General features: G+C 42.7%; 2 protein-coding genes and 1 long non-coding RNA gene across 8 annotated transcripts; all 3 read left to right on the plus strand.

The window, feature by feature from the left end:
• The first annotated feature begins 151 nt into the window (after window positions 1–151).
• Window positions 152–730, plus strand: LOC141766443 (uncharacterized). The gene is made up of 2 exons (XR_012593636.1): window positions 152–291; window positions 638–730. It is a non-coding gene; the product is annotated as an uncharacterized LOC141766443 (long non-coding RNA).
• Window positions 731–2672: 1942 nt separating this feature from the next.
• nox5 (NADPH oxidase, EF-hand calcium binding domain 5) lies at window positions 2673–23765 on the plus strand. 6 transcript variants are annotated; one of them, XM_074633370.1, is made up of 18 exons: window positions 2673–2804; window positions 4883–5022; window positions 5931–6081; window positions 6273–6483; window positions 7201–7438; window positions 8185–8359; window positions 8495–8667; window positions 11362–11544; window positions 12222–12354; window positions 12869–13011; window positions 13099–13338; window positions 13419–13463; window positions 14711–14835; window positions 14993–15077; window positions 15212–15311; window positions 22047–22213; window positions 23331–23466; window positions 23573–23765. In XM_074633370.1, the coding sequence occupies exons 2-17, from the start codon at window positions 4903–4905 to the stop codon at window positions 23460–23462; spliced, it is 2421 nt and encodes an 806-aa protein (XP_074489471.1). In that variant the 5' UTR covers window positions 2673–2804; window positions 4883–4902; the 3' UTR covers window positions 23463–23466; window positions 23573–23765. The 6 variants fall into 6 exon arrangements, with proteins under 6 accessions (XP_074489471.1, XP_074489472.1, XP_074489469.1 ...); XM_074633371.1 differs by having other exon boundaries at window positions 23576–23765; XM_074633368.1 differs by having other exon boundaries at window positions 23331–23765.
• On the plus strand, window positions 16200–21095 carry LOC141766479 (nuclear factor 7, brain-like). Its single transcript, XM_074633374.1, has one exon. It carries the CDS (start codon window positions 19385–19387, stop codon window positions 20789–20791), a length of 1407 nt encoding a protein of 468 aa, XP_074489475.1. The 5' UTR covers window positions 16200–19384; the 3' UTR covers window positions 20792–21095.
• Window positions 23766–25674: the final 1909 nt, after the last annotated feature.

The raw sequence follows: 25674 nt of genomic DNA on the forward strand, positions 1-25674 counted from the left end.
ATTCCAACAAGATTTCAGTGTGTAGTTGGGACTTGTTTCACATTGAAATACAGTCATTATGTGTAAACTTGATGCTTAAAAAAAACTTAATCCAAATTTTGCCCACATTTTTTATCCTGTAAATCATCAAATTAATGCTTAATATGAGGTCAAGATTGTAAAGAAGCTGTGGACAAATGAAAAAGTGACTTCCTGTCTCAGTCAAGTTGGCAGGTAAACAGCCACCATGTGGATGTCTAATAACCACTGAATAAAGCCTCCCACGCCAGAGAGGAAGACGAGTCTACTGAGGTACGTTTGATAAAGCAGCTTGAAATGTAAATGATCTTATTTAATATATAACTGAACTCAGAATGTATCATGAAGTAAACTGTAAAGGTTTGTTGATATACGGTACACCAATGATCTATTTATAAATGTGAAAATGATTTAAAGTTTGTACACTGCAGTTATTGTGTTTCAGGTCTGTTTATGTGTTTTTTAGGCAGAAGGGATTCGTTAGTGAGCCCACATGTGTTCATGTAATATTGACTGTAGCTCAGGTGAGCAGCAGGTAGGGGCTCTGGGTTTCTACAGGTGGATGTGATGGTGTCAATGTGTTGCTATAATAGATATTTTGTTGGTTTGTTGTTTCTAGGAGAGACCGAGAAAGAAGTCTTACAAGCATGCCTTAAATTTGATATTTCCTGTATGATGTTTTGTATTGTGCTCTAATAAAGAGTGTTTTTTTCTGTATATCTGGGGAACCAAATAAATTTTTTACACAAGTTTAGCTTCATACATATGATGAAACTAACTACACAAAGGCATTCATATCAATAAAAGCTCCACATAATTTAACGTTGTATTAATATGAACAAATAACAAAAGTTTCTTGCTGCAGAAAAAGGTCAACTGAGAGACTTTTATAAGACTCTGAATGTTGGACGTCTTGACTGAACAGCTGAAGCCTTTAAAGCTAAAGTTCAACGTCTGCTGAAATCCTGAGAATCAGATGTTCAGATTGATTCAACTATAATGTCTATGCTAAAGATGAAGCTACAGCCAGCAGCTGGTTAGCTTAGCTTATCATAAAGACTGAAAACAAGGGGAAACAGCTGGTTAGCATGAAGACTAAGCATAATATTGTAGTTATTATTTGGGGGTTTTGTTTGTTGTTGTTGTTATTATTATTATATGTGTGTGCTATTATTTTTATCAATTTAAAAAAAGAAAAAATCCCTGTAGAAGGGCTGTCAAAAATCAGCAATCATTTAGATTATTGATTATTCATCTCAGTCATTTTACAAGCAAAAATGACAAATCTGTGAGGATTTGATGTGTGATGGAATTTTCCATCAATTCCTCTCTTATTGGTAGAAAGGTCAGAGTGTTTGTCAGAGTGTCCCTCTGTTGACATTCTTGGGTTGGAGTCCTGTCTAGAGGAGCCACCGTTATCTGTACAGCTGTGCCTGTAGTGGAGACCGTAGAGCCAGTCGCTAGGGCAACCAGGGTCAGAGATGCCAGAGGAACGAAGTAAGTCATAACATGATAAGGGGTAAGACACTGAGCACCGGGGAGGAAGGGCAGAGTTGTGAGGCCTTCACGCAGAGAGCATCTATTGTGGAGACCTGTCAATTCTCCTTGGCCAAGCTTCAATAAACCTTCTTTTGTAAGACATCATCAGCTCCGGACCTCTTCCTTCCAAAGATAACTTGTATATCAATTATTCTATCACATGATGCTTTTCTTTATTTTATAAAATAAGATAAAATAAGATATTCCTTTATTAGTCCCACAGTGGGGAAATTTGCAGTGTACAGCAGCAAAGGGGATAGTGCAAAAAACAAGATACAACATGGTGCAAAAAGCAAAACAAAAGTGAAACAAAATATGAACAATTTAAATAGAGGGAAATATAAAAATAGGAACAATATAAACAAGGTGAAATATTAAAAATAGGAACAATATATACAGTATTGACTATTACCAGACTATTAACAGAATTGTACAAGTGGAAAAAATGATATTGCACAGTGAGAATGAATATTGCACAGTATGAATTACACCTGAGTAGTAGTGATATTGCACAGTCAGTGTACAGTATAGTGCAGATCTATGATCTATCTATATAGTTAGTTTATTTCTCTTAGGGCAACGGTTCCATCTGTAAAGGTCTTCCTCAGGCCCAATAAAACAACATTTCATAGACTAAATGATTAACCAAGAAAATAATCTGCAGATTAATAGATAATAAAAATAATAATTAGGTTTCAGCCCTCGTGGAATTTTGCGTGTGGATCCTGAACTCTTTTATTCTAAAGGGAATAGAGCTAAATGATTAATGGCAGCTGTAGAAAAACAATTAACATTATCATTATTTAGTTTGTTTTTATTAGTATTATTATTAGTGTGTGTGCTGTTTGGACTGTTGGTCAGTCACTGTGGGCTTTGAGAAACTAAACAGTTATTCAGGAAAATAATCGGCAGATTAATGGATAGTGAAATGAATCATTAGTTGTAAAGTGAAGGCTGAATGGTGAACTGTGGTTTCTGTGTCGGGGGAGTTGATGTAAGACTAGTTCTGGTCCTGCTGTAGTCCAGTTCACTTTAGATCACCGTCGGCTCTGGTTCTGTATTCTCATGTTTACTCCTCTAGTGTCCCAGTTTGTCCACAGAGGAGGTTCAGTGAGCATCAGGGTGTCATCTCCAGCTGACACTGACAGCAGCTCTGAGGAAGAGGAGGAGATGAAGATGAGGAGGGGGTGAAGAAGGAGCACTGAACAGAAACATCAAACACACCAACAGGATCCAAACAGCAGCAGGTAAAACTCTTTTTCATTCACTGTATTTACTGTCAGCTTTGAGCAGCTTGTGAAGTTATGAAATGTAGATCAGTCAAATTAACCCCCAACTATTTTCATAATTATTTCATCGTTGAAGTCATTTTTCTGAGCAGAAAGCTCCAAAATTTGATGCTTCCAGCTTCTTAAATGTGAGAATTTGCTCCTTTTCTTGGTCTTATATTTCAGTAAAGTGAATAATTCTGGTTTTGGGAAATTTAATGACATCAAATTGTGCTTTAGGATGTTCTAATGAACATGTTTCACTGTTTGCTGATGTTTTATCGACCAAATTAATCCAGAAATGAATTAGCAGACGAACTGATAATGACAATCAATGTTAGTTGTTGTAGCCTGAATGATACGAGCTGTCCGTCTCTATTCAGACTTTAATATTTCAGTAAATGCAGTTTGTTCACTTCAAAACTGGAACAAAAGAACCTGAACTGCACAGAAACTGCATGTTGTTTTTTCATCACAAATCAGATTCATAAACGTACAACAGGTGAATGTTTATTAAGCTATTGATGATGCAGATGACGATGATGATGATGATGATATGCTTCTATCCACCCTGTGCACTGCCTGTCGGTACCTGTGTCCGATCGGTCTTGAAGCCATTGTTGTTACTTACTCCCATTATTCCCTCCTATCTAGATCCTTGCTTGTGTTGTACAAACTCTCAGATGTACGTCGCTTTGGACAAAAGCGTCTGCCAGATGAAATTGTAGAATTATAAGAGTTCAGCAGATTGTCTCATTATTAATATTTGTAGGATATTTAATAATATTCTGACAGAGAGGAGCTGGAGGATGAACTGAGTGTTGTGGTCCAGTCTGAGTGTTGAAGGCTTGTTGTCTCTGATGGTTTTCAGCCAAACTGTGTGTGTGTGTTGTCTCCGTCTTTCTCTGTGGCTGACATCTCCATGGCAACCTGCTGAATGCTGCTGCAGTCTATCAAGTGGTCCCTGTGTAGGAATACAGCAGGACGTCCACGGGACTTCAGCTGTTCATGAAGGCTGGACAGAGGAGCTGAGCGCAGCCTCATCGCCACAACCCTCCTAAATACTATAAAGGCAATAAGGACATTATAGGGCTGACCTGTGAGCTTCCTCTGGGGTTTATTCTTTGCTGGTTTTTAGTTCTGTTAAAGTTAACGCGTTAAAGTTAACACCTTAAAGCTGAAGTAGGCGAGATTGGAGCAAATAGGATTAAAAAAAGTTATTTTTATAAAATAGTCGCTTTATCGTGACAGTAGTGCATGAGACAGGTAACCTGAAAAAAATCATGTTCCTCTGTGTCCTCCGGTGTCCTCCGGTGTCCTCCGGTGTCCTCCGGTGCCCCTAACGGCATCTGCTTGATTTCACCAATCGGAGGAAAACAAGCAATAAGAGCTCATCTGAGGTCTGCTGTCCATCTGCCGTCTATGAGAGCCGGCTGTCAATCACTCGCGAACTCCGACGAAATGGTCAAACTAGGCAACGCTGAGCAAATATGAATCAATATTATGTTACGTTAATGCCTATTTCTCGCCTCCAATGTTTTCAGAATCATCTTGTAGTGCACGGTTTGGCTGTAAAATGAGAAAGTTTGTGACTTGGCCGCCATTGTAAAATCTGTTGAAGGAACGCCAAGTTCCGGTCAAGACCGGAGCACAGCCAATAGGAACGCTCTCTCATTGAAATGACCTGTGATTGGTCAAAGTCTCCCGTCACGGGATTTTTAAAGCCTGAAAAACAGAGCCATGAGGAGGTGCAGAAGTCGAGTAATCTCTCAGAACACTTCAATTACAATATGCTGAAAGGTTATTATGGAATTTTTGCCCAATGATGCCAAATATATACTGCCTACTGCAGGTTTAATGCAAATTTGTTTTAACGGCACTAATTTCTTTTAAGCATTAACCCAACTTGGGAGTTTTAGGTTGCAGTGGGCTCAGTTTTTTATGTGTATATATTAAAGAAGCGGTGTGTCATCCAGCAGCAGCATATATATATTTATATATATGTATATGTACAGTATGTGTGTATATTAAAGAAGCGGTGTGTTTGTGTCGTCCAGCAGCAGCAGAGCTGGTCATCATGAGTCTGGACGAGGACGCCCGCTGGCTGGAGTGGGTCACCAAACAGTTTGAGAGCATCGCCGGAGACGACAAAGAGATCGACATCGACGAGTTTAAAACAGCTCTCAAGGTCAAAGAGGTGAGAATACCGCCAGTACTCACATCCTCTACTTTAGTACAAGTACTACTACAAAGTATCAAAAGTAAAAGTATTCATGTTGTCCCTGGAACTGATATGTGATGCTGTGTGATATTAATAATGTTACTGCTGTAGCTGCTCCAGGTGGAGCTACTTTAACTACTTTATATACAGCTAGTGCAGTCAAGAAGAAGAAGAAGGACGAGGAGGAGGAGCAGCAGAAGACAAAGAAGAAGAACGAGGAGCAGAAAAAGAAGAAGAAGTAGTAGAAGAAGAAGAAGAAGAAGAAGAACAAGGAGGAGGAGCAGCAGAAGAAGGAGTAGTAGAAGAAGAAAGAGGAGGAGGAGCAGAAGAAGAATAATAATGAGGAGGAGGAGCAGAAGAAGAAGAAGAAGGAGAAAAAGAAGAAGAAGAAGAAGAATGAGGAGGAGGAGGAGCAGAAGAAGAAGAAGGAGAAGAAGAAGAAGAAGAAGAAGAAGAACGAGGAGGAGGAGGAGGAGAAGAAGAAGAAACTAAATTCTCAGATATAAATCTGTTTTCACAAACATGATAGTTTTATAGGAGAGATCTCGAGACCACCACTGGTTTCATCTTTAATGAGTTTTTGTATTTTATAAGTTTATAATATGTTTTTATCAGACCTGTCTCCTAGAGATTACGTTCCCCTACTACTACTAAACTGCATCCTCAATTATGTTTGGAGGGAAATGGATGGGTCCAACAGACACAGGACTTTCCCCCAGGAGACCGCTGTTCACTTATTTAAAATAACTTAACAAACGTAGTCATTTTAAGCCAAACCATGAAGTTGTTTTTCTGAACCTGACCAAGTAGTTCTGTTGTGTTTTGTTGTCTTGTTTTAATTCACAGCGTGTCTAAACTTGTTGTTTTGTGTGTTTTGTCTGCAGTCGTTCTTTGCTGAGCGTTTCTTTGCGCTGTTCGACTCTGACGGCAGCAGCTCCATCAGCCTGGACGAGCTGCTGAAAGCTCTGGACCTCCTGATCCACGGCAGCGAGACGGACAAGCTCAAGTTCCTGTTCCAGGTCTACGATGTGGACGGTCAGTGATCCTGATAACTCCTCTTCCTCCGTACCATAGAGGTCCTTCATCACCATACAGAGACCGTCCTGCTGCCGCTAATACTCACTAGAGCACCACATGTGGATTAATCGTAAACAGAGTCTCTATTTCCTCTGCTGGTTCCCTACTCCTCTCCTCTGTTAGTTAAACAGTAGTTGTTTTTGTTTCAGGCAGCGGTTCTATCGATCCAGACGAGCTGCGAACAGTTCTGAAGTCGTGTCTGCGTGAGAGTGCCATCTCTCTGCCGGAGGAGAAGCTGGACGACTTGACGCTGGCGCTGTTCGAGTCGGCCGACAAAGACAACAGCGGCTCCATCACCTTCGAGGAGCTCAAAGCCGAGCTGGAGAACTTCCCCGAGGTGATGGAGAACCTCACCATCAGGTCAGAAGATCACAACAGCTACTGTCTGCACTTATTCCTCCAAGTCTGAGGCCATGGTTTTCAGCCGGACTGCTCCCTCCAGGTTGGGAGTGAGTCTTTGCCCCAAGCGAGAGAGTTTAAGTATCTCGGAGTCCTGTTCACCAGTGAGGGTAAAATGGAGCGGTCACTGGCGGTTCGGTACAGTGTCAGCAGTTATCGGCGCTGTACCAGACTGTTGTGGTTCAGAGGGAGCTGAGCCGGAAGGCAAAGCTCTCGATTTACCGGTCCATCTACGTTCCAACCCTCACCTGTGGTCATGAGCTTTTTTCCGAATTTTCTGCTCCTTCACCTCTAAAGGGGCCAGCTGAGATGGTTCTGGCATTTGATCAGGATCCTCCTGGACGCCTCCCTTTGGAGGTTTTCCGGGCACGTCCAACTGGTAAGAGGCCCCGGGGTAGACCCAGAACACGCTGGAGAGATTATATATCTGGTCTGGTCTGGGAACGCCTCGGGGTCCCCCAGGAAGAGCTGGAAAACGTTGCTGAGGAGAGGGACGTCTGGAATTCCCTGCTTAGCCTGCTGCCCAGATCAGAGGAAGAAAATGGATGGATGGATTAATTCTACTCTTTAATTAATTATTCTCCTCCTCCTCCTCTTCTTCCTTCTCCTCTTCCTCTTCTTCTTCCTCTTCCTCCTCCTCCTCTTTTCCCTCCTCCCTCTCCTCCTCCTCCTCCTCAGTGCAGCTAACTGGCTGAAGCCTCCTGATGTGGATCAGGGGAAGCATCATGCTCCTCGCTACCTGACCAGAGCCTACTGGCTCAACAACAGCAGGAAGCTGTTCTTCCTCTGTCTCTACGCCATCCTCAGCCTGCTCCTCTTCATCAGCGCCATGCAGCAGCACAGGCAGGGCGGCGTCTGCTTCATGGTGGCCAAGGGCTGTGGACAGTGTCTCAACTTCAACTGCACCTTCGTCATGGTACGGGACAGAGGAGAGAGGACAGGGGAGACGGGACTGAGGAGACAGGAAAGAGCAGACAGGAGTGAGGAGACGGGATTGAGGAGGCGGGGCAGAGGAGACAGGACTGAGGAGACAGGACTGAAGAGACAGGACTGAAGAGACATGACAGAGGAGATGGGACAGAAGAGGCGAGGAAGAGGAGACAGGACAGAGGAGATAGGACTGAGGAGACAGGGCTGAGGAGACAGGACAGAGGAGATAGGACAGAGGAGATAGAACAGAGGAGATAGAACAGAGGAGACGGGACTGAGGAGGCCGGGCAGAGGAGACGGGACTGACGAGACAGGACAGAGAAGATAGGACTGAGGAGACAGGGCTGAGGAGACAGGACAGAGGAGATAGGACAAAGGAGACGGGACAGAGGAGGCGGGACAGAGGAGACGGGACTGAGGAGACAGGGCTGAGGAGACAGGACAGAGGAGATAGAACAGAGGAGATAGAACAGAGGAGACGGGACTGAGGAGACAAGACTGAGGAGACAAGACAGAGGAGATAGGACAGAGAAGACGGGACGGAGGAGGCGGGGCAGAGGAGACGGGACTGACGAGACAGGACAGAGAAGATAGGACTGAGGAGACAGGGCTGAGGAGACAGGACAGAGGAGATAGGACAAAGGAGACGGGACAGAGGAGACGGGACTGAGGAGACAGGGCTGAGGAGACAAGACAGAGGAGACAGGACAGAGGTGTTTAGTTTTCAGTTAGTCTGTGTCTACCTGTCTCCAGGTGTTGATGCTGCGTCGCTTCCTGACGTGGTTGCGGGCGACGTGGGTGTCGAGGGTCTTTCCTCTGGACCAGAGCATCCTGCTGCATCAGATTGTGGGCTACGCCATCCTCTGCTACACGCTGGTGCACACCACCGCGCACATCTGCAACTTCGGTACTAACTCATCGTCACCTCATGTTGTTGGGTTTAGTAAAGCTTTACAGTCAGATAGTTCTGGTCTTGTTTTAAAGGGTTAACGGAAGTATTCATCCAGGTGAAGTGTTGATGTGTTGACGTTGTGTGTTCCAGTGCAGCTATCAGAGAGCGGCGAGTACCGGCTGTGGGAGTACCTGCTGACCACGCGTCCGGGGATCGGCTGGGTGAAGGGGACGGCGTCGCTGACCGGGATCGTCCTGCAGGTGGTCATCTGCCTCATGGTGCTCTGCTCCAGCACCTTCGTACGACGCAGCGGACACTTTGAGGTGAGAGGATGCGAGGAAACGGACTACCAACAGGCATACTTGCCAACCCTCCCGATCTTCCCGGGAGACTCACATTTTTCATCGCCCACTAGCCGGTGCTGGACCATTAGAAGACAGCAATGAAAAAAATAGAGTGCAATTTATTGACACATCTTCGTAACGAAGATGTCCTGTTGCTCGCGCTCGCACTTGTACTCGCTCTACATAGACATGAACGAGCCTCGCTCAAAGCAGTGAGGCAACACACGTCAGCTAAAACCACAATATCACTCTATATTTCAGCTGCTTGTCAGTAATGTTAGCTGATCAGACGGAGGTCTCTCCATGAATCAATGCTGATCCTAGTGTTGGCTTTTCCTGCTTCAGCCTCCCGACCGTGGCCGGAGGGAACAGGGGAGACACCGGAGTTTTGGTCAGAGACGATAACGTTTCTCGCTGCAGAGCCCCGTCACCTCTGTTGGTCTGGAGGAGTCAACAGGCTGGTGATGGGTTATACTGGTGTGACCGGTGGACTTCTGTGTTGTGTTGGTCAGATAGTAAAGATGCCGTGACAACAGGATCTCTTTATGGCTGTTAATTCTGATAAACACACAGGGAAACAGAACATCCATGTTAAATCTCCTGCCCGCTCCAGCTCCTACTCAAACCAATACATTATACAGAACCGAAGTTAGCTTAATAGGGAAGCATTCTGGGGCGCGCCGCCATTTTTAGAGGGTAACGTACGGAGCTACGGTAGACTATTATTATCTGTCACGGGTTTAATCATCTGTCATCTGTCAATTGTTCATCATCAGAAATGTATAAAGGGGCGATATATTACAAAATTGAAGTTAGTTTCGGATATTGATCCTTATGAATTAGGAGCACCTTGACAGCTGACCACCCATAACAGTCACTGATGTGTTTTGGCGTTAGTGAACACCTGTCAGCAGGTACAAATATTAAAATCTTTGGAGGCCGATGTCCAGTTCACAAACTGGTAGGTATATGACATTAAGATCTACAAGCCAAATACCAACTACACAATTATCTGGACAAATATAAGCTAGCTAATGTTATGCTAACTGAATACTAACAGATAACTTCTGTTGTGATTTGACGCTATATAAAAATAAATTGAATTGAATTGAATTAACAAAAGGTCGGCTAACACTGTATCTTTAATCTACCGGTATCTTGTAAAATGAAACCCATAACGTTAGTCTGCCTTTGTGTCTGACTGTATACCATACATATACTACAATTCAACTTTTGAATCGTATTCACTGTGCAGTGTTTTGTGTTCTCTTTTGACACTCGCACGAGGCTGTTAAGGAGGACGAGTGTCATTTAGCCACTTGTTACTGTAGCAACCACCTTTTTGAAGACACATAACGGCTTCAAAATTCGCCAGTGGGATATTTACTGGCATATTTTGTATTGTAGAACAAAACATTAACTCAACCACAGACCTTTTTTCTGACATCTAACTAAAAACCCATTGACATCCAGACGAGGGAACGGGAAGTGATAAAGTCCTGACTCATTTCCGGGTTTTAGGACTCATTCCTGTAGCTCTGTATTGTACAGAAGGGGAGCGGGGAAGGGGCAAAAGGGATTTATAGTACCACAGAAGAAGAGATGAAGGAGGACGGACTCTGAACTTGTTCACATATTCTGGAGTTTGGAGGTTCTTCCAATCCAAATAAAGTGTAACCAGATAACAGAGGTACATAATGACCCCGTTACACTGGTATATCAACATGGACCTTATGTTGGTTAGGTTCATAAATGTGCTGAAAGGAGGAAGTCGGTGTTAAAACAACAGTCAGGTGTTCAACAGGTTCTAATCATTCCTTTTGTTCATACTGGACAAAGATACTGAAACACTAAACCATGTTTACTTGTAAGTACAAAGTGATTTTGTTGTGTTCAGCTTTTTCAAAAACAACATGACTCAGTTAAAAATTTTGTTTCAAAACAAAGCTTCTCATCTTTTCTCTGACATGATTTTGACATCAGATGATTTGCTACGACTACACTTCATAGTAATGTTTGTCTAAACTGAGAGAGACTGAAATCTCATCTGTCACGGGATTTAAATTAATGCCTCTGACTGCAGTAAATACAGAAAAATAAAAATTGTGTCCAGGTCCTAACATCTGTTGTTAAAGGAATGTATAAAAATAAGTAAAAAAATAAGATAAAAAAAAATCTGATTAATCTAAAAATCTGAATTTTACAGAGAAATTTGTAGCTTTGTGTAGTAAATGTCAACTTTATATATATATATGTATACATATATACGTGTAGACGCGGTGCGAGGGTCCGTTCATCGCTACTTGCAGCTTTAATTGTCATTGTTTTGTGTTGTTAATTGATTTTCAATAATAAATGTATACATACATTTGCATAAAGCAGCATATTTGTCCACTCCCATGTTGATAAGAGTATTAAATTCTTGACAAATCTCCCTTTAAGGTACATTTTGAACTGATAAAAAATGTGCAATTAATTTGCGATTAATTGTGATTAAATATTTTAATAGATTGACAGCCCTAGTTTGTCCCATCTCTGATCTAGAGCTTAAACACACATGGAGTTGTCAGTGAAACACTGAGCGTCTCCGTGTTACATGGCTGGAAGAGATAAAGATGATCTAAAGATGTTTAACAGAGTCCACTCTCAGACTGTGTGCTGTGTGTCCTCCAGGTGTTTTACTGGTCTCACCTGTCCTACATCTGGGTCTGGTCTCTGCTGATGGTTCACTGTGCCAACTTCTGGAAGTGGTTCATGGCTCCTGGTTTGCTCTTCCTGCTGGAGAAGATCGTAGGAATCGCGGTGGCTCGTATGGGAGGTCTTTACATCGTGGAGGTCAACCTGCTGCCGTCCAAGGTGCTCCACACAGCGACTCACCTGATCAGTCATCACATTCACATCAGTCAGCGCACATCATGACAGTTTATATATTCAGACAGCAGCAGGCTGGTTTTAAGCTTGTCTGTATTACATCAGTTATGGTTCGTGTCCACAACCTCCATCCTTTTCATGCTTCCCATTCATTGTCTATGTAAGCAGCTGTGCAATGCATTCTGGTAGCGTGACGGCGCGATTTGAGAGACGGGACGTCACATCGGCCGCTCTTCATTTGCATAAAGTTGAGGTCTCGGCTACTTTATGCAAATCAGAGGCGTCCGGCGCGACTCGCCGCCTCTGGAAACTCTGAGAAACTTTTAAACTAACCGTTGTTGATCTAAAATAAAGACAGATTCATCAGATGCATGGATTATTTCTCTCATTAAATGTTTTCAGAAACACATTTCAGTGAACTATTTTCATAATATAAGAGAAGTTTCCAAACGAGCCGCCATGTTGGTTCTGGTTTGAAAGCTGGGAGCAGCAGCCCACGAGGGAAAGAGTTCGTCCAATCAGATGCCTAGTGTCTAGTGGCAGCCCATCAAGCGTCCAATGCTGGGAAGCAAGGCGATCCCTCGTCATGAAAAACACCCCTGTTGAAACATACAGCTCAATCAGATAGTGTTTTAGTAGTTATTTTCTATGTGTGTGTGCAGGTGACTCACCTGGTGATCAAACGTCCTCAGTTCTTCCATTTCAAACCTGGAGATTACGTCTACATCAACATCCCGGTGATCGCCAAGTACGAGTGGCACCCGTTCACCATCAGCAGCCCTCCTGAGCAGTCAGGTACGCCTCACCTCACACACAAAGGTGGAAAGTAACTAAGTACATTTACAAAAGTACTGCACTTCAGTACAATTATGAGGTTCTTGTACTTTACTTGAGTATTTCCATTTTCAAACCCCTCCTCCACTACATCTCAGAGGTAAATACTGCACTTTTTACTCCACCACATTTATCTGGCAGCTTTAGATACTTTACAGATTAATATTATTAAAACTCAAAATGTAGCGTAACTTTGTAGTGTTCTTTCTGACAGGATAGTATGACATGTTGGTACCAATGGATTCATTAGGTTTTTTAGTTTCATATGATACCAGTATCTTCACTCTAGCTTTAAAACTGAGCCCACTATGACATCCGAAAGATCGGCGGCCTGTCAGATTAAATATGGCAAATTGCGTTAATGTGTTAAAGAAATTAGTGGCGTTAAAACTAATTTGCGTTAACGCGTTATTATAGCGCCAACTTTGACAGCCCTAGTTTAAAGTCGTTGACTGCTGTGACCTTTGACCTGCAGACAGTCTGTGGCTTCACATCCGCTCCATGGGTCAGTGGACCAACCGTCTGTACGAGTACTTCAGGCAGCCAGAGAGCGAGACGCTCAGCCCCAAGAGACTGGCCACCAGCCTGAGGAACCGCCGCCAGCTGGGGAAGGCCCAGGTCCAACACACACACACACACACACACACACACACACACACACACGCTCTGTCAGGTTATAATTCATCATGTGTTTCCTCTTTACAGGAGGAGTTGTTCAGCTCTACAAACTGTAATGGAGCCGTAGCTTCTAATGAGGACGACGCCATCGAGCTGATGATGTACCGTCAGAACGGCTCCTGGTGCGATGTGGCCTCGGCTCCCGCCTCGGCTCCCGCCTCGGCTCCCGCCCCGGCCCCACCGCCGTCTGGACCTCAGGGCCCAGCAGAGCCTATTCCAGACGGGCTGGAGCCGGCAGAGCGAGGCGAGGCTCCTCCACTCAGAGAGGTCCAGACACGCGTCCTCAGTATATTCACAGTTATGTTGAATCAAACTGATTTTAACTGCTTCTCCTGTTGAAACTGCAGGTTTCTGCCAAGTTTGGTGAGAATCACAGGTTCTGCAACATCAAGGTGAGCAAACACAAATACACCAAAACTGACTGCAATACTGAGAGCCCCTAGTGTAGGATGTGTAGGAACAATATTATTAATACACACATAAACACAAATACAGACAGATGCAACAATACCAACAATCAACAGCAGCCACCGGAACTTAACATCTGATATAGGATGTAAACACACTGATAAATATCACGTGGAAGTATAAATAGGACATATATATGTATATACAGTATATACATATATATGTATGTATATATATTTATATATGTATATATATGTATTAGGGCTGCACAATTATGTCAGAAATGATAATCATGATTATTTTGATCAATGTTGAGATCACGATTAATTATCACGATTTTAGGGACAAAATATTTGTATTCACATTTAAATAAACCAAGCACTGCTTTCATTTCCATGTTGAGCTACATTCCTGCTAATTAACATGTATTTGCATCAAAATAAGACTTAAAATCAGGATCTCCTTCACCTGAACCAATTTTTAAACGTCAATAACGCAGTCGATCATGTGCATGTAATTGTCGGAAGCCATAATCGTGAACGTGATTAATATTTGATTAATTGTGCAGCCCTAATATATACAGTATACAGTATATATATATATATACTGTATACTGTATATATACACATATGATAGAGTTAAAAGACGTTCTATTCATATTACTGTTTTTCACATAATGCAGATTAGCAAACAGTCCATCATGGCGGACTTCTATGGGCCCCCTTTGGTAGGGCTTCACAATTAATCAAAATGTTATCGAAATCACAATATGACCTCCTCCTCGAAGGCGCAATATTTATTAAAGGTGAAATGTGTCAAAATAGCATTTTAAATTAAATATTGTGGTGCTACAGAGACGTTCTTGCCTACACATCACATTCTACAAACTAAAGAAAACATCTTTGTTTGGCACAGATCCCCACAAAAATCACACCATAATCATTCATGTTTAATTCAATCATGTTTTTCAGTGAAAATGAGAATAATAATGTAAATATGATCATTCCCCCCAATACCGCAAATCATATTGCAATTATAATATCAGTCAAAATATTTGTAATTACATATTTTTTCAAAATCACACGCGCCCCCCAGTTTGGGAACCACTGCTATAATGTAAAAAGTCTGCACACCTTGGCTTTAATACTGTAAATGTAATGAAATTAAGTACCTGGGTATGTTTTTAACAGTATTCAGATGCAGTATTCTGAGTGTTTACTGTCTGTGTCAGTGTTATGTAGACGGACCGTATGGGACTCCTACGAGACAGATCTTTGCCTCTGAGCATGCCGTCCTGATCGGGGCCGGTATCGGCATCACACCATTCGCCTCCATCCTGCAAAGCATCATGTACCGGTGAGATACCAGACTGTTGTTCTGTCCATCAGGTTACATCCTGGTTCAGAGGCCAGCACAGCATCACACAACCTCCTCTTCTCACGACACCTCTTCCTCCCAACGTGGTTAAATATATAAAAGTAGCTTCATGTGATGTTGTGTTTGTGTTCTACAGATACCGCATGAGGAAGCAGAACTGTCCCAGCTGTAACTACTCCTGGTGTGAAAACATTAAAGACAGCGAGATGAAATTACGCAAAGTAAGAAACCACCACAGAGGACTAGTCTTCAGGGATGTTTGGTGGCACATATCATGTTGTAGTGTAATGATCTGATTGAGGAAATATGTTTGATGTGAATGATCGGGGACATGAGTCTGTTTTGGACCCTGCAGGTCGACTTCATCTGGATCAACAGAGACCAGAAGTCCTTTGAATGGTTTGTTAGTTTACTGACTAAACTGGAGATGGACCAGGCTGATGAGGAGCCAGAAGGTAGGAAAGAGTGAAATAAACGTTTATTTATATAAATCAATATATAGATCAAATGTATCGATTAATCACGATAAATCACAAATTAATCACACATTTTTTATCTGTTCAAAATGTACCTTAAAGGGAGATTTGACAAGTATTTAATACGCTTATCAACATGGGAGTGGACAAATGTGCTGCTTTATGCAAATGTATGTATATATGTATTATTGTAAATCAATTAACAACACAAAACAATGACAAATATTGTACAGAAACCCTCACAGGTACTGCATTTAGCATAAAAAATATGCTCAAATCATAACATGGCAAACTGCAGCCCAACAGGCAACAACAGCTGTCAGTGTGTCAGTGTGCTGACTTGACTATGACTTGCCCCAAACTGCATGTGATTATCATAAAGTGGGCATGTCTGTAAAGGGGAGACTCGTGGGTACCCATAGAACCCATTTTCATTCACATGTCTTGAGGTCAGAGGTCAAGGGACCCCTTTGAAAATGACCATGAAATTTTTTCCTCCACAAAATTGAGCCCAGAAATTAGTGGCGTTAAAATGATTTTGCATTAACGCATTATTAACTTTGACAGCTATGTATATACATTACTGTTCAAAAGTTAGAAATTTTCTGCTATTTGCTGCTTTGCGCCAGGTCCAAGTTAGGGCCCATAATATGGGATATCACGCCTCGCGTGACTTAACTGAAGACACCTCTATTCAAGCCTTTTACAGCAGATGACCTGTGGTGATGTATGTGAGGCTCCGCCTGCACATATATATACACCCGTCCCAACAGTCATCCTTCAGTTCGAAAGCGGGGTTTATGCTCATCATATTGAAGCTGGAGCGAGGCGCTCTATCGTGCACATTTTAATTTCTGTAACTACACACCGACTGCACGCGTTGCGCTTTTCATTTGAACATAGACGCCTTCGAGGGAGGACTGGCCGAGCGGGTTGGCCTGTACAGACGTCTCTACAACTGTTCACTGAGAGACCACAGGGACAGTCATATGACATTAAATACTTTCATTAAAGAACAGGACGGTGGTACAATGCAGCTCTGAAGGACAAAGAGGAAGTAGACCAGTTCAGGAAGGATGCCGTGAGAGGCCCTGAGAGCATCGACAGGACTATGCTCCCCTGGCAAGTTGAAGCTCTGGTGCATGCAGTTCAGAGGCCTAGAGCTACCCATCTTTAGTCTCACAGAGGAATACAAGTACGCCAAAGTAAGACTAGAGATGACGCTAACTGAGTCACGTGATCCATTTGTAGCCCGAGCTGCTCCCACCCTCCCACTACTTTATTTCTCAGAGACGCAGGCTCATGGTGGAGGAGCAACAAGGTGTGTAACAGCCGTGGCTCAGGCAAGGCAAGGACAATGGATGAAATGGGAGGGAGTAGAGAAGAAAAAGATCTCCTGGAAAGAGCTGTGGGAAATGGAGACATTCAGAGCAAGCTTCACCATCAAGGCTGCCTATGATGTCTTGCCATCTCCCAAGAATCTCAGCCAGTGGTACGGAGAAGACCCAACGTGCTCCCTTTGTCCTACACCAGTGACTCTAAAACACATCCTAGTGGGCTGTAAGACCTGCCTCACTCAGGGCGGATACACCTTGTGGCACAACCAAGTGTCACGGTGTCTTGCAGCAGTGCTGGAAAGTCAGCGTCAACTCCCTTCCTCCCCCTTCATCCCACTGTCCGAAACCAAATTTGTCCGGGACGGTGAGGGTCAAGCCAGACTCGGCCAGACCAAGGACAGACACCGGGCAGCTGGGCGGAGCTCGCGACTGGAAGATGGTGGCAGACTAAGACCAGAGGCTCTGCTTCCCAGCTGAGATTGCATCAAACAACCTTGTGCTATGGTCAGCCTCACTCTATCTCGTTTATATTGTCAAGCTTACAGTGGCCTAGGAGGATGCAGTGGAGGAGGCTTAAGAGCGTAAGAAACTGAGGTACGCTGAGCTTTCAGCCGACGCTCAAAGCAAAGTTCTGACCAGTTGAGGTAGACTGCAGAGAGTTCATAGCCACATCCACATCAGCTTCTCCGGGAGATGGGAGTCCGAGGCAAGCAGTCAAAGACCTCTCCAGAGCTGCAGAAAAAGGCAGTCAGTGGCTCTGGATGAAGAGGAAAGACTCCACCTGGGCCCCCCGGTGAGCGGTGGCATCTAGAGGGTGATCCTGGGATGCCGGGAATCATTGCTGAACCCTCTGGAGGTGTCGTGGGCCTATCAGCAAAACACTGAGGAAAGAGAGCGCCCACTTGATAACCCAGATGATGCCATCGCTCACAAGTTCACCCTACTTAAACTGGGCATACACTGTACGATTTTAGAAATGTTGTGTAATTCCTACTCCTGCTGTACGAGTACATCATTTTGTGATGTAAAGCCAAAGCTCACGATTTACGTGTAAAATACAAAGAAAAAACACAGCCCGTTGGAACCTGGGAACGGTTCTTGCCGTTGACAGTTGTCAATAAAGATTGGTTTGAAAGTTCCGAGGCAGGTAAAGTTTGTTTGCCAGCAGAGGTCTGTACCAACCCCCCAGGAAGAGCGCTGGTCGTTGATGCAAATTTTCGTAGTGGCCAAACGGTGGTACCACAACTTCCGTGTCTGTCACGTGATGCCATTTGGGCCAAGCCAGCAAGCCGTGACGACAGCGCGACGGCTGTGACCCCGTGACCGAGCCATGTGACCAAGCGGAAGCTACTGCGCCTGCTCCATGGGCCCAATGGATGCGGAAGATCGCCAGAAGATCCGGGTACTTTTCCAGTCAGAGTCGAGCCATTTTGGCTTCATGCGCCACTGAGACACTCTCATAGTAATGAACAGGGCCCCGCCTCCAACGCTGTATCCAGTTCTCTTTATTCATCCATGGTTTGTACAGGTCACAATGCTAACAAGGCAGAAACGTGCTGCCTTGATCAGCGGTGCCATCCTGTCTGCTGAAACGTATATATAAAAAAAAAAGAGGCGCCAGCATGTATGGACTCTCAGGTGGCGAGGAAGACGTGGCCAGTATGGCTTGTGCATTTTGCAGAGAGAATTGGAGGTAAGCTATTGTCCATTGTTATCTTGATAGCTACGCTCGGATTACTGTAAGAAAAGTTGAAAAAAAGTACTGACGTTGGGGAATCGGCTGCTCTGCTTCAGCTCTCGCACTTCAACTGTGCGAGAGCCTGTGGTCCGCAGACCAAAATTTGTGACATGTCAGAAATTCAACGAATGGCCGGTAGCCAGGAGTTAATCGGTTCTCGGTCTCCCCTGTACACTGCACGGCAAACGACGCTGAAATTCGGTCCGACTCTAAAAGGAGTCGTGCGGCTCAAAATTCTGGCCAGAAACGGGCTCAAATCGTACATTGTATACCAGCTTTAGTTTAGGTAGCAGGCCTAAGGTGTGCAATTTAAGGGAAACCAACAACTAGTCCTATCGGACAAGTCTGTTGCCATGGTCACAGTCATCATCTCTGTTGTACCAGGTGTAAATGGGGCCTGAGGTTCAGCTTTATGACGTTTCTAGGACATGACAAATTCATGATTTTCAGTCAGTTTGAAGAAAAAACTGGTTATTTCAGTTTGAATGCTGAGATTATTATTTTATTATTATGAGATTATTTGATATGATTTATTTTTGGATCATTTCTTGTGTGAATGAACTTCATACTCAAGACAGAAGTAGTTAACAGTATGTAATGGGGATAACACAGTGTGGAATGAAACTCAACATGACAAACTTGAATGATGAAGCTCCGCCCATCACCTGACTCACCTGAGACAAACCAGGAAACAGGTTGTTATTCTGCCTCACTGAGACGACACACACACACACACACACTGAGAGACGGACAATAAGATTCACCTTCAGACCAAAACCACCACTTCCACTGAGAGAGGACATCTACAGGAGGGAATACTGGGAATACTGGAATACTACCACTTCAACCAGCTGCTGAATCCACAAACTGAACCAGAGTTTTACAAGAACAAAGTCTCAAAGTGAAAGTAACTTTCAGGGAACAGGGAGTGGCTGAGCCGTCTGCCTGCTGTGTTTTCAGCTTCACTCAGAGACTAAATGGCTTCCAGATTAGAGGACGATCTCTGCTGTTCTGTTTGCCACGACATCTTTAAAGATCCTGTCATCCTGTCATGTAGCCACAGCTTCTGTAAAGTCTGTCTGCAGAGCTGGTGGACAGAGAAACACGTCCAAGAGTGTCCACTTTGTAAGAAAAGACATTCAAAGGACTTCCCACCTCCTAATTTGGATTTAAACAAGGTGTGTGAGAGTTTCTTACAGGAGAGAGCTCAGAGATCTTCAGAGGCTCTCTGCAGTCTGCACTCTGAGAAACTCAAACTCTTCTGTCTGGACCATCAGCAGCCGGTGTGTCACATCTGCAGAGATTCAGAAAAACACACAAACCACAGATTCAGACCCATCGATGAAGCTGCACGACAACACAAGAAGGAACTTCAGGAAACTCTGGAGCCCTTAAAGGAGAAGTTAAAGGTTTTTGAAGAAGTTAAAGTGAAGTTTGATCAAACAGCAGAACACATGAAGGTCCAGGCCCGACACACAGAGAGGCAGATTAAGGAGCAGTTTAAGAAGCTTCACCAGTTTCTAGAAGAGGAAGAGGAGGCCAGGATGGCTGCACTGAGAGAGGAAGAGGAGCAGAAGAGTCAGATGATGAAGGAGAAGGTGGAGGCTGTGAGCAGAGAGATAGCAGCTCTTTCAGACACAGTCAGAGCCACAGAGGACGAGCTGAGAGCTGAAGACGTCTCATTCCTGCTCAACTACAAGGCTGCAGCGCAAAGAGTCCAGCAGCGACTGGAGGATCTGCTGGAGGATCCACAGCTGCTCTCAGGAGCTCTGATAGACCAGGCCAAACATCTGGGCAACCTGACCTTCAACATCTGGAACAAGATGAAGGACATGGTCTCCTACACTCCTGTGATTCTGGACCCAAACACTGCTGATCCAGAACTCATCCTGTCTGAAGATCTGACCAGTGTGAGACCAGGAGAGGGACAGCAGCTTCCTGATAATCCAGATAGGTCTGATGGTTACTACTCTGTCCTGGGCTCTGAGGGCTTTAACTCAGGGACTCACAGCTGGGACGTCCAGGTTGGAGACAGTACATACTGGGAACTGGGTGTGTTAGCAGAGTCTGTCCAGAGGAAGGGATACATAGAGTCTGGATTATGGAGAATATGGTTCTTGGATGGTGAATACAGAGCAATCTCCCCACCAGGTACATTCACTAATCTCGTAGTCCAGAAGAAGCTCCAGAGGATCAGAGTGAATCTGGACTGGAACAAAGGAAAGCTGTCGTTCTCTGATCCTGATACTAACACACACATACACACCTTCACACACACTTTCACTGAGAGGATGTTTCCATATATTACCACTTATGATGATGATGAACTCCCACTGAAGGTTTTACCAGTGAAGGTCTCTGTGACTGTAGGACAACAGAAATAGATGATGATGATGATGATGATGATGATGATGATGATGATGAAGATGAACATCAATCAGTATATTTCAAGACGTACTGAATTTTCTTCTCTTAGTCATTGAGGAACATGTGACTGTGTTGTCCTGATGATGATGTTGGTTGTCATGGCATTGATTTGTTTATTGATGTAAAGTGTTAAAGAGATTTTATTTCACATCATGTGTTCACTGTAATTCATCATTAAAAATGAGATTAAAGCTTCAACTGGAAAATTAAAGTGACTCATGAAGCAGAAACTGGTGGTGCTTTTGATTTTGATCTGAGGTTGTAACTTTAAAATGTAATATATAGTGTGTATATATATATATATATATATAAGGGCTGAAGAGTTTCTGTTCTAGTCCTCAGTAAAACTACCTGTCAGAGTCAAAGCATTATTGAATGTTGCTTTATACATCAGGCTTCAGTCACACAGTCGGGCAAACCTACTGTTAGTAATCTGCTGCAGTCAGATGTGTGAGAGGGCGACTCTATATGTCTGAATGGTACAACGTCCTTTTTACTAACTCATGTTATTTACTTTAGTTTTCACATAATTTACACATGTTTTTTCGAATATTTGTTCACATAATTTACAAATAATTTTCTGATATTTTTTACATTTGTCTGAATGGTCTTTGATGCTTTCAGCTTGTAGAAAAGTCCTCTTTACTAATAGATGTTATTTAGTTTAATAGATGGAGAACAAAACGCCGTCCAATATTTCAACCAGACTAACCACTGAAAGAGACGTTGATCCCTCTGAGCACCAGTTCAATCAGAACAGAAGAAATCAGCAGTCACTGGTGAAAGAAACTGGAAGCTGCAGATTTAAACAGGAACAGTTTCCTGTTTCAGTGTCAACGTCACAATAATGCAGCCGAGAACAGTTGGAATTAACAGCTGCAACGTGTTGCTTTAACAAAGCAGAAACAGAAGGTTACTCTAGGGTTAGCACTACTGGAATATCAGATGAACATAACCCCAGTTTAAACCTCTAGTCTAGGATATTTTAGGGCATTTTGGAAAATGGCTGCCACGGCCCTCAGGGCCCAGATTTGCAGCGCCCTGATATCTATATCTTTTCATAACATATAAACCTACATCTGTGCCACATTTGTTGCTTTTGCACAATTGTTATGTTGAGCTGCCGCGCTATAGAGAACACCATGTAGAAAGATAATCCTGATCATGTTCAGACAGAAATGTAACCTGTGTTGACCCTCTGCTGTGTGTCAGGACGCTTCCTGGAGATGCACATGTACATGACGTCAGCGCTCAGTAAGAACGACATGAAGGCCATCGGCCTGCAGATGGCACTGGACCTGCTGGCCAAGAAGGAGAAGAGAGACTCCATCACCGGACTGAGGACCAGAACCCAACCTGGACGCCCTGAGTGGGGGAAGGTGAGGACAGTTAATGTATTAAACATAATTAAAAAGGAGAGTATCAATATGTAACTGTCCATATACATCATATAAGTTGCTGCTGTTAATGATTGTTTTCATTATTGATTAACCTTCTGAGACCCACAATAGACCTGTTAAGTCTTTTTTAGGGGGGTACAGGAGGTCTTTAGGGGGAGATAGCCGGTCAACAATAGATGTCACGTAGAAGTGGTGTGCATCATCTGAAATCTGGGAACTTGAAGATTAATCTGAGATGCAGCTCAGTACTGTGTGTCAAGTTCTTCTAGTCTTATAACAGAAATAAACATAAATTAAATAATTAAAATTAATTTGAAAAGTGTATAAGGGTTTAGAACATGATGATAGAAGTATATGATGGTCATCCCCATGCTCTATTATGTCTCATAAGTTGTTGCAGTAATTTTTGGGTTGATACCATTTGTTACACAGATTTGGTGCTAAATTTAACCATTTCTTACCACTGAAGAATTGATAAAAATGATCAATAAACCCTCCTAAATACCACATTAAGACACCAAGACCTCGAGGAACACCATAGAAAAAGCCATGCTGTGATTTGGGATCAAAAACTTTTGACATTTGGAGATTTCTGCAAGAATTGCATTTTTCGGCGATTGAATGGTGAGCACTTCTGTTGTGTAAACTGCTCAGAAACCCCCTTATTGTCAATCTAGATAGGAAACTCATCCATCCTCTGAACACTCTAGGTCACTAGTTTGTCAGAGGTCAAGGGACCCTTTTGAAAATGGCCATGACAGTTTTTCCTTGTTAAAATGTTAGCCCCTCATAGCGTTATTTAACCTACTTCACGACAAGCTAGTATGACATACATGGTACCAATGGATTCATTAGGTTTTTCTAGTTTCGTATGATATTAGTGTCTTCACTCTAGTTTCCAAACTCTGCCCACTACAACCTCCGAAAGACGAATAGCCGCCGGGCCGTCGGCGTTTTAAGGGGGTAAAGAAGGGGTATATTTTATTAATACATATAAATATGTACATATATGACTACTGTATGTCAATGTTCAGTTTCCAGTCAGCTGGCTCTAATGAACCAGGTGTGTGTGTGCGTGTGTGTGTGTGTGTGCCAGGTGTTCCAGAAGGTGTCGGAGGAGAATAAAGGGAAAGTCCACGTGTTTTACTGCGGCTCTCCTGCTCTGGCTAAAGTCATCAAAGCTCAGTGTGAACGCTTCGGCTTCCACTTCTACAAGGAGAACTTCTGAGGAGGTCACCTGCTGTGTGTGTGAGTGTGTGTGTGTGTGCGTGTGTGTGTGTGTGTGTGTGTGTGTGTGTGTGTGTGTGTGTTTATACCGTGTGTGTTTATGTCTCCCAGCAGCTCCATGACGACCGTCTGCGTTGTGTTTCCTGCCTGTTTGCTGGACAGTAAAGAAGAGCCATACTGTATGTGTGGACTGGTGTGGTTTTACATAAATATATATATAAATATATATATAAAGTACCTGCGTAGATGTTGTGATGACTCATTTCTGTCTGAATGTAGAGAATTAATCAGGTAATAAATGATGATTAATGAATTCCCTCTGATCTCTTCACTGATCTTTGACATCCATCACAGTTCAGCTGATGTTACTTTGAACTCTCGTCTACATGTGCTTTGTAATGTCCTACATTTCCCAGAGTGCATCTCAACGGGAAAGCATTTCTGTGTGATATTGTAATGGTTTATAAACATAAGACATGTCAGACGGAGGGTCAACAACTGTTCAATTTTTCTTGTTAAATGTTGGATAATTTAAACAGTTTCCTAAATGAAGCCATGTGAGAAGTTTAGAGGGGAAATGTCTCTTTGGTATAACTGACAACAATTCAGGGGCATCTCAAGATTTTATCTTTTTATAAACTGATTGTATCTGTTTCATTTAAAATCTTAATCTGAGAAATAACCACTTACTGCAGCTGTCAGATAAATGTAGTGCAGTAAAAAATACAATATTTCTCTGAGGTGTAGTGGAGTAGAAGTATAAAGTGGAAATACTCAGGTAAAATACAATACAATAATTTGTTGCCCTCAATGTAGTTGTATGTCTGTACAGAAACAGACATACAACTAAAAACAAGGACAACAAAGCTGAACAAACTTAAACCTTTAACTGCTATGTACAGAATAAGTATATATACAAAATATATGTGTGTGTATATATATATATACACACAGTATATAAAACAACAACAAAACTTGGAAACAGTACTTGAGTGAATGTACTGGTCTTAATAGGTTCTGACTGTTTGCAGAAAGCAGCAAACTCATCTGAGCACAGCAGCAGATGAGAGCAATAAAAGCTGAAATGCACCTGCAGTATGTTCACACCTGTCATCCTGCTGACATCACCTGTGCAGGTGTCTCTGTCAGAGTGTGTGTGTGTGTGTGTGTGTGTGTGTGTGTGTGTGTGTGTGTGAGAGAGAGAGAACATCCGTCAGCATCACTGCAGGAAAACTGCAAACCTCTACAGGAAAGAACCTTTTCAGACGTCTGTGAACCACTTACTGCAGCTGTCAGATAAATGTAGTGCAGTAAAAAATACAATATTTCTCTCCGAGATGTAGTAGAGTAGAAGTATAAAGTGGAAATACTCAGGTAAAATACAACACAAATACCTCATTATTGTGCTAAGTACAGTGTCAGAATCAGCTTTATTCGCCAAGTGAACACACCCAAGGAATTTTTTTGTTGCCCTCAATGTACTTCCACAGAAACAGACATACAGCTTAAAACAAGGACAACAAAGCTGAACAAACATAAACCTTTAACTGCTGTGTACAGAATAAGTATATATAAAAAGTATACGTATGTATATATATATATATGTATATATATATATATACATATATATATATACAGTATATAAAACAACAACAACACTTGGAAACAGTACTTGAGTGAATGTACTGGTCTTAATAGGTTCTGACTGTTTGCAGAAAGCAGCAAACTCATCCGAGCACAGCAGCTGATGAGAGCAATAAAAACTGTACACCTTCACAAAGTATTCAAGATTCAATTCAAAACGCAGTATAACTTACATATACAGTATATATATATATATATATATATATATATATATACAGTATATATATATATATAGTTGCCTGTTGGGCTGCAGTTTGCTATGTTATGATTTTAGCATATTTTTTATGCTAAATGCAGCACCTGTGAGGGTTTCTGGACAATATTTGTCATTGTTTTGTGTTGTTAATTGATTTCCAATAATAAATATATACATACTTTTGCATAGAGCAGCATATTTGCCCACTCCGATGTTGATAAGAGTATTAAATACTTGACAAATCTCCCTTTAAGATACATTTTGTTCATTGGTATGTTATACATAATAGCTAAATGTTTATGAATGTTTATGTTTGTTCTGGTTTGTAGCTGTATTTCTATTTCTGTGTATGTACAATGACAGCAAAAATATA

Source organism: Sebastes fasciatus, chromosome 4, assembly GCF_043250625.1.
Source record: "Sebastes fasciatus isolate fSebFas1 chromosome 4, fSebFas1.pri, whole genome shotgun sequence".
Classification (NCBI taxonomy): Eukaryota; Metazoa; Chordata; class Actinopteri; order Perciformes; family Sebastidae; genus Sebastes; species Sebastes fasciatus.

What these genes read in the sequence shown, in the direction of transcription:
- nox5 (XM_074633368.1), top strand. Translation starts at nt 4,903, where the DNA reads ATGAGTCTGGACGAGGACGCCCGCTGGCTGGAGTGGGTCACCAAACAG. An exon ending in CAGCTCTCAAGGTCAAAGAG is followed by an intron (nt 5,023 to 5,930) that starts GTGAGAATACCG and finishes TTTTGTCTGCAG; the next exon opens with TCGTTCTTTGCTGAGCGTTT. An exon ending in GACGCCCTGAGTGGGGGAAG is followed by an intron (nt 22,214 to 23,330) that starts GTGAGGACAGTT and finishes TGTGTGTGCCAG; the next exon opens with GTGTTCCAGAAGGTGTCGGA.
- LOC141766479 (XM_074633374.1), top strand. Translation starts at nt 19,385, where the DNA reads ATGGCTTCCAGATTAGAGGACGATCTCTGCTGTTCTGTTTGCCACGAC.